This window comes from Sinohyriopsis cumingii, chromosome 17 (assembly GCF_028554795.1).
Source record: "Sinohyriopsis cumingii isolate HCF-2022 chromosome 17, ASM2855479v2, whole genome shotgun sequence".
NCBI lineage: Eukaryota > Metazoa > Mollusca > Bivalvia > Unionida > Unionidae > Sinohyriopsis > Sinohyriopsis cumingii.
This window is the reverse complement of record NC_142977.1, coordinates 121,658,976-121,668,680: the sequence shown is the minus strand read 5'-3', so window position 1 is coordinate 121,668,680 and position 9,705 is coordinate 121,658,976. Positions and strand designations below refer to the sequence as shown.

General features: G+C 32.0%; 1 protein-coding gene across 5 annotated transcripts in view; it reads right to left on the bottom strand.

Annotated features, from left to right (window-relative positions):
* Positions 1-1,926: 1,926 nt before the first annotated feature.
* Positions 1,927-9,705, bottom strand: part of LOC149779782 (uncharacterized) — a 108,320-nt gene continuing 100,541 nt past the window's right edge. For 2 of the 5 annotated variants that reach the window (XM_089940641.1, XM_089940643.1), the window contains exons 12-14: positions 5,637-5,771; positions 2,569-4,480; positions 1,927-2,495 (exon numbers count right to left, since the gene is read on the bottom strand). In XM_089940641.1, coding sequence (XP_089796767.1) covers positions 5,647-5,771 — 125 coding nt within the window. In that variant the 3' untranslated portion in view covers positions 1,927-2,495; positions 2,569-4,480; positions 5,637-5,646. Of the gene's footprint in view, positions 2,496-2,568; positions 4,481-5,636; positions 5,772-9,705 lie in introns of those variants that run through there. The other 3 variants (XM_089940646.1, XM_089940644.1, XM_089940642.1) reach the window with 2 other exon arrangements.

Below are 9,705 nucleotides of genomic sequence, written 5' to 3'. Positions count from 1 at the left end.
ATCCTTACAACATGGATCAAAGCAATCCATTTCTAAAATACATAATAAATCCTTACAACATGGATCAAAGCAATCCATTTCTAAAATACATAATAAATCCTTACAACATGGATCAAAGCAATCCAATTCTAAAATACATAATAAATCCTTACAACATGGATCAAAGCAATCCATTTCTAAAATACATAATAAATCCTTACAACATGGATCAAAGCAATCCATTTCTAAAATACATAATAAATCCTTACAACATGGATCAAAGCAATCCATTTCTAAAATACATAATAAATCCTTACTTCATGAATCAAAGCAATCCATTTCTAAAATACATAATAAATCCTTACAACATGGATCAAAGCAATCCATTTCTAAAATACATAATAAATCCTTACTACATGAATCAAAGCAATCCATTTCTAAAACACATAATAAATCCTTACAACATGGATCAAAGCAATCCATTTCTAAAACACATAATAAATCCTTACAACATGGATCAAAGCAATCCATTTCTAAAACACATAATAAATCCTTACAACATGGATCAAAGCAATCCATTTCTAAAACACATAATAAATCCTTACTTCATGAATCAAAGCAATCCATTTCTAAAACACATAATAAATCCTTACAACATGGATCAAAGCAATCCATTTCTAAAATACATAATAAATCCTTACAACATGGATCAAAGCAATCCATTTCTAAAATACATAATAAATCCTTACAACATGGATCAAAGCAATCCATTTCTAAAATACATAATAAATCCTTACAACATGGATCAAAGCAATCCATTTCTAAAATACATAATAAATCCTTACAACATGGATCAAAGCAATCCATTTCTAAAATACATAATAAATCCTTACAACATGGATCAAAGCAATCCATTTCTAAAATACATAATAAATCCTTACAACATGGATCAAAGCAATCCATTTCTAAAATACATAATAAATCCTTACAACATGGATCAAAGCAATCCATTTCTAAAATACATAATAAATCCTTACTTCATGAATCAAAGCAATCCATTTCTAAAACACATAATAAATCCTTACTACATGAATCAAAGCAATCCATTTCTAAAACACATAATAAATCCTTACAACATGGATCAAAGCAATCCATTTCTAAAATACATAATAAATCCTTACTTCATGAATCAAAGCAATCCATTTCTAAAATACATAATAAATCCTTACAACATGGATCAAAGCAATCCATTTCTAAAATACATAATAAATCCTTACAACATGGATCAAAGCAATCCATTTCTAAAATACATAATAAATCCTTACAACATGGATCAAAGCAATCCATTTCTAAAATACATAATAAATCCTTACAACATGGATCAAAGCAATCCATTTCTAAAATACATAATAAATCCTTACTACATGGATCAAAGCAATCCATTTCTAAAATAAATAAAAAATCCTTACTACATGAATCAAAGCAATCCATTTCTAAAACACATAATAAATCCTTACTTCATGAATCAAAGCAATCCATTTCTAAAATACATAATAAATCCTTACTACATGAATCAAAGCAATCCATTTCTAAAACACATAATAAATCCTTACTTCATGAATCAAAGCAATCCATTTCTAAAACACATAATAAATCCTTACAACATGGATCAAAGCAATCCATTTCTAAAATACATAATAAATCCTTACAACATGGATCAAAGCAATCCATTTCTAAAATACATAATAAATCCTTACAACATGGATCAAAGCAATCCATTTCTAAAATACATAATAAATCCTTACAACATGGATCAAAGCAATCCATTTCTAAAATACATAATAAATCCTTACTACATGAATCAAAGCAATCCATTTCTAAAACACATAATAAATCCTTACTTCATGAAGTAAAACAATCCATTTCTAAAATACATAATAAATCCTTACTTCATGAAGTAAAACAATCCATTTCTAAAATACATAATAAATCCTTACTACATGAATCAAAGCAATCCATTTCTAAAATACATAATAAATCCTTACTTCATGAAGTAAAACAATCCATCCCATAATGAAACATATTTTCCAGCCTATAATTCAATATGGAGTTAAGTTGAATTCGCTAATTTTGTAAATTTGTCATCCTTCTATAAATTGATGTAGAGTATAAGAAAAATCTAGATCAACATCTTGGCTTTGTCATTTTCATCTCTAATTTTTGATTTCATATATATTAAAGGTATCACTACACTATTTCAGATTGACTGGAAAGCTGCAGGATGAAAGATCAGCACTATTTTCATTTAGGAATAACAAGGTATCATAATTAGTCTTCAGTTAAACCTCATGTTGTTATTACCATCCATCCAACAAGCTATCAAAATTAATCTTCAGTTAAACTTCATGTTGTTATTACCATCCATCCAACAAGGTATCAAAATTAACCTTCAGCTAAACTTCATGTTGTTATTACCATCCATCCAACAAGATATCAAAATTAATCTTCAGTTAAACCTCATGTTGTTATTACCATCCATCCAACAAGCTATCATAATCAGTCACCAAATGAATTAGTCTTCAGTTAAACGTCATGTTGTTATTACCATCCATCCAACAAGATATCATAATTAGTCTTCAGTTAAACGTCATGTTGTTATTACCATCCATCCAACAAGATATCATAATTAGTCTTCAGTTAAACTTCATGTTGTTATTACCATGCATCCAACAAGATATCATAATTAGTCTTCAGTTAAACTTCATGTTGTTATTACCATGCATCCAATAGTATATCATAATTAATCTTCAGTTAAACCTCATGTTGTTATTACCATCCATCCAACAAGATATCATAATTAGTCTTCAGTTAAACTTCATGTTATTACCATGCATCCAATAGTATATCATAATTAGTCTTCAGTTAAACTTCATGTTGTTATTACCATCCATCCAACAAGATATCATAATTAGTCTTCAGTTAAACTTCATGTTGTTATTACCATCCATCCAACAAGGTATCAAAATTAACCTTCAGCTAAACTTCATGTTGTTATTACCATCCATCCAACAAGATATCATAATTAGTCTTCAGTTAAACCTCATGTTGTTATCAACATGCATCCAACAAGGTATCAAAATTAATCTTCAGTTAAACTTCATGTTGTTATTACCATCCATCCAACAAGATATCAAAATTAATCTTCAGTTAAACCTCATGTTGTTATTACCATCCATCCAACAAGATATCATAATTAGTCTTCAGTTAAACTTCATGTTGTTATTACCATCCATCCAACAAGGTATCAAAATTAACCTTCAGCTAAACTTCATGTTGTTATTACCATCCATCCAACAAGGTATCAAAATTAACCTTCAGCTAAACTTCATGTTGTTATTACCATCCATCCAACAAGATATCAAAATTAATCTTCAGTTAAACCTCATGTTGTTATTACCATCCATCCAACAAGGTATCATAATTAGTCACCAACTGAATTAGTCTTCAGTTAAACGTCATGTTGTTATTACCATCCATCCAACAAGCTATCAAAATTAATCTTCAGTTAAACTTCATGTTGTTATTACCATCCATCCAACAAGATATCAAAATTAATCTTCAGTTAAACCTCATGTTGTTATTACCATCCATCCAACAAGATATCATAATTAGTCTTCAGTTAAACTTCATGTTGTTATTACCATCCATCCAACAAGGTATCAAAATTAACCTTCAGCTAAACTTCATGTTGTTATTACCATCCATCCAACAAGATATCAAAATTAATCTTCAGTTAAACCTCATGTTGTTATTACCATCCATCCAACAAGGTATCATAATTAGTCACCAACTGAATTAGTCTTCAGTTAAACATCATGTTGTTATTACCATCCATCCAACAAGATATCATAATTAGTCTTCAGTTAAACCTCATGTTGTTATTACCATGCATCCAACAAGATATCATAATTAGTCTTCAGTCAAACCTCATGTTGTTATTACCATCCATCCAACAAGCAATAAGAAATTTGTGCATCAAATAATGGACACTATCACCAGTAAAGCTCAAAGCCAGTCTTGGGGAAATGTATGGAACACATCGGCAGATCTGTACAAATTCATCCACTGTATTTTCTTACATAAGACATGCATTTATTTAAGTCATTTACAATTCTCTCTTATTATCATCAAAGCAATATTCTCATCAGGCAAAAACTATTTCATTTATTTTAAAATGTGCACAGCATATTATTGATAAATGTATATTATACATAAACAAACAATTTCATTTTTCTGTCAACAATTGAAAGATCCATGTCTGCTCTTATTTTCTCTTTATTGTTTATCTGATGACCATGAACACAATTCAACATCCTGTCACAATTCAACATCCTGTCACCTGTCACAATTCAACATCCTGTGACAACCTGTCACAATTCACCATCCTGTCACAATTCAACATCCTGTCACTAGAAGTAACTCTTGATCAAGATCTTTCATCCTGTAAATGGAAAAAAATTCAAATAAAATGATCATTGTATGCTTTTCATTACAACTTTTATTTATAAAGATTTCAGCTCAAAATTTCCAAAACTTTCATAATTAGAAAATATTGTTGAGCTGTGTTAGGCACAGGAACATTATGAATTGTAAGGATTATAATTCATAATTCTAATGGACTTAAAGGAATAGTTATACAAGTACTTCAAACTTTAAATGTTTCTTGAGATAAGGACAATATTTCTGTGTGAAAAAATATTTATTCATGTGACTGGGTGTGATTTTCAGATGGAACATATGTTGTTCAGCCAATGTTTTATTAAATGTGAGAAAAACCGAAAACAATACAGATGTTCTCTCATAATTACATTCTCTCTCTGCCTCTCCCTCTCTCGTCACACAATTACTTATAAGACTAAATGTTTCTGTCACGTCTGCAAAACCCTCCGTAAACTAAATCAATCTCAAAACCAAATAGTAAATTTGGTCTCAAGGTATTTTAGTTTCACTGCATACCAAATTTTGCCAGAAAAATAATGAAAGAGATTAAAACTTCCAATGGCAGTGTGGCAAGATTATAAACAATGAAATATAGGTCATAATGACATAGTTTTCACTAATGACTTTACTATTCCTCATAAAGCTTTTATAAATCAAGTCATGTGACTCTACAAGCAACAGCATCTAAGATAATGACAAAAGGTAAAACCCTAACCTCATTTGTGTCATCTGATGGACAGAAGGACAAATGAAAGCATCAACTTCAGGACAAGCATCATCAATCCATAAACCAGAATAGCTTTGCAATCTGGGAAAATGTGAAAATGTGATCATCAGGCAGAATCACGTTGGAATTTTAAAACCTGGTATGTATGAAGCAAATATGAGAAGCCAGTTCACCCCTGCCCCCCCCCCCTTCCTGCTGCTAACAGATTATAGAAAAAATTCTGGAGAACATAGTAGAAACTGTGCATGATCCCTAAGTTTTGACAGCATAGCTCCAAGGGAATGAAAAGACTGACTGACGTACATCCTACCCATTTCCAATGGAGGTGACAACAGGTGAAAGAAAGATGTTTTAACAATCTTTCACCTAATATTATCCATTGAAAAACTACTTGCACAACTATTCCTACTTATATAAAATTTATACTAACTATTCTTGAATTATATCTTCTCAAATTCAGTTTGATGTCCTTCCCTTGCAAACCACCTTAGGAGCAAATCTGTCTCACGTCTCTCAGGGTTAATTTTTATTTTGGTGTTTGGCATCTTCTTCAAGTATATGTGACCTGCCAAAAAAATGCATGTAATTATTATTATCAAAACAACAATGAAGAAAAGGATTACATATCAAGATTATTCAATGAAGAAATTCTATTACATGAACTTGCTCTAAATCTGTAGGGGGGGGGGGGCATAAATGCTCAAGTCAATGGCAGTTTTGACATGTTAGGCAGCAGTACAAACTCCCATTTTAAAAAGTTAAAAAACATCCTAACTGGTACATTATACACTGCCTTAACTTTAACTGTTCAATAGTCATCTATATTGGGACTAGTACAGCATGGTTGTCTCTGGAGATGATTGACCAATGAATTTCAGTGACTTCAATCTTTGGTTAAGGTACTGAACTAAACTTTCTTTGCAGAAAGCATCAGAATTTCCCATGACCTTGAACCATGAAACTTTAAAATATACAGGTTTCTTCACTACCTTAAGTGCAAACTATTCACAAAGTTTAATCATGAAACTTCCTCTAGAGCAAGACTTATTTTAAAGTCAAGATGGCCTTGATCTTTGCCCTTTTGACTTTAACATCACTAGCCATTTTGAATATTTTAAGTGCATGCCCCCCCCCCAACATCTGTTGAGATATGTGACATAGAACTTAAGTTACTATGCAAAAACAATTTTTCATTCACAGAGTGCCCTTGACCTCTTGACTCTAACATTAACAGGATTGTTTTCTTACCTAAAGTATATAAGCTATCCCCAAAAATTGTTAAAGGTATATAGTTGAGAACTTAATTTTCGTGCAATGGTAATTTTTCATTTTTTAGCCACAGTGACTCTAACTTTGACCCAATTTTAATATGTTAACTTGCGCAATAAGTCTTCCACAAAGTTTGGTCCATATTTACAAAAATTACTAAAATCTTGTATTCCCCACCATTATTAGTTTGTTTGAACAGTATTCAAGATAACATTTTCATGTCTCATATATAACAACATAATCCATATGAGGATTCAGTAGAAAGCTGGAAGCATGTTGAAAACTGTCTCCCCTATTATAGAGTAACTTTAACAATCAATAGTTGTCTAATGACTTAAAGTAGATAAATCATATACAAATCTTATACAAATTGTATACTTGAACATTTCTAATATATGTAATTATTTCAAATATCATTTAATTGTTAAAAGTAAGGATGGAATACACTTGAGAGGTTGTGATCTGTGTGTTAAATTAAAATTGATCTGATAATTTTATTAAGGTTTGCACTGCCATCAATAAATTGCATACTGATTTCAGTGGTATATTGGACTGCCAAATAATAATGTCTTAATTGTAAGTTGGGTCGGTAATGTGAAAAGCACAATGTCTGAGAGTTGTATATTTCTGACATTCTGACAAAACGTGTTCAGCTGTTTCTACATGTAAAATACTTATTATCAGAAATATGATTTAGAAATAAATCTTTATTTAAACTACTGCATTTGTTTCTCAAGCATGTATGCTGAACTTGATAGATTAATCCGATCATCAACAAAATAATATGAAGGAATTTTATGTTTGTCCTAATTCAGATAAGTTTAAAATTTGCAATGGACGGGTTATTAATTATGTCAAGCAACAACACATTCCACAATTGAATTGTGAAAGGCAGAAATGAATTCTGATAAAGTGTTTTTTGGCACAAAGGAGTTTGAACAGTATTTGATGATCGAGTGGTGTAGGTATCATTATTAACAACAACAGGCTGAATTATATCTTGTAAGTAATTTGGAGCCAAGCCATGTACATTTTAAACAACTGAATTAATTTATGCTTTAGCATCAATGACTCGGGTTATCCCACCCAGTTTCTTCATATAATAATGCCCAAGCCACACTCTTGGTTTACCTTTTCAAGTGATTATATTTTTATTGCAAATTAAAATTATCACAGATACAATTAGCATTGTTAAACACAGGAAGTAAATAAGACGTATACATCCTTTAAAAGGACAAGTGATCCAATCAATATTTCAAATTTTTAAAAATATTTACTTTCTCCTGGGCCTTTTCAGACAAATGCATGGCATAAGCCTGCAATGTAGCATCACAAGACAATATCTAAGTGTTCATGTTTGAGTTCTTCTTGAATATCTTTATTGGACATCTGCAGTTTAGGATGGTTATTTGAGTTTTGCTTTCATATTATGAGCACTGACTATGTTTTGTCTTGGTTGAAGATCACTAGCCAAAGACAGGACTAGTCCTGTAATTTCTGAATGTCTGAGTTTGGGATTCAACTAGCCTCATTTGGATTTTCAATGATTATATTTATTGTAGTATCATCAGTGAATAATCCAAGAAATAAACTGGAGTTGGATCTTAGTCGTTTTCCATAAAATCTATCTGACAGCTTATAGTGCTATGACATACCTTGGTAAATAGTGACAGCATATTGATGATGTCATAATGCAATGATCTTTTTGAAATAATCAGGACTGCATGTACAGGTGCACTTCAGCATGCACCCATATGCTTTACTGAGTAACATGTAAATATTTTAAATGAAATCAACTTGGATCAGGCATAGCGTAACTATTACTTATAAACATACATTTGTTGTATCTACATCAGGCAGAGATTCACCAGGTCCAGTGTTCAGTGACCAGTGTGTTCAGATTGCATGACGTGGGGGATTCTGTGTCTAATTTGTATAGGTAAAATACATTAAGTGGAACCCAAATTGTTTGAAGTTAGGCAAATCAAAGAGATGCATGCTGAAGAACAAAACATATTGCACGTCAATGCACTGAATGAGGCTGTCACCCTCTTTATTAAAGACTCCTGGCAAATTCAATACATTGAATGAGAATGTCTCCCTCTTCATTAAAGACTCCTGGCAAGTCCAATGCATTCAGTGAGAATGTCACCCTCTTTATTAAAGACTCCTGGCAAGTCCAATACATTGAATGAGAATGTCACCCTCTTTATTAAAGACTCCTGGCAAGTTTAATGCATTGAATGAGAATGTCTCCCTCTTCATTAAAGACTCCAGGCAAGTTCAATGCATTGAATGAGAATGTCACCCTCTTTATTAAAGACTCCTGGCATGTTCAATGCATTTAGTGAGAATGCCAGCCTCTTTATTAAAGACTCCTGGCAAGTTCATAATTTGCAGCAACATTTCGTTGAAGTAGGTTTTTACTCCTTATATAAAATGAAAGCCAAGATTTTATTGGCAGCCAAAACAGCAGACAAGATTCTATTGGCAGCCAAAACAGCAGACAAGATTCTATTGGCAGCCAAAACAGCAGACAAGATTCTATTGGTAGTCAAAACAGCAGACAAGATTTTATTGGCAGCCAAAACAGCAGACAAGATTTTATTGGCAGCCAAAACAGCAGACAAGATTCTATTGGTAGTCAAAACAGCATACCACTATGAATCATTTCTGAAGGCAAAATGTCAAGATGCAGCTGCAGTTCAAGGTAGGATGAGCCATATGTGAAGTGAGCAAAGCCCAGCAAAACTAAATTTCAGCACATCTGGTTGACAGAGTTTGAGTTTGTGAAGCAAAGCAGAAAGTGTGTGCATTTTATTCTTTGTACATACTGAAAACACCATACTGACATAAGACATTCTGGAGTGTATGACATCCATGATTGACATACCAACACCACCTAGCACCAGGACAATGCAGGCATGCAGAGCTCAGTCTCAAAGGTAACTAACATGTTTAAACAATCATTGACAGACCATGTCACAAGAGATGAAATACCTTTCTGCAATTTCATTGCTGAGCACAATCAGCCATTTGTAGCTGCAGGTATTTTGTCTTCAGATCTCCATGTCTGATTTTCCTCCACAGTAATGCAGATACAGAGAGATCTTTTTCTATGCTGAGAACAATTTAACAAAATCTTCAGAGAAGTTTGATCAACACTACCATCTAGTCTCTAATGAGTGCAAAGACTGAACACAAATGACACTTGCATTACCTTTGAACTA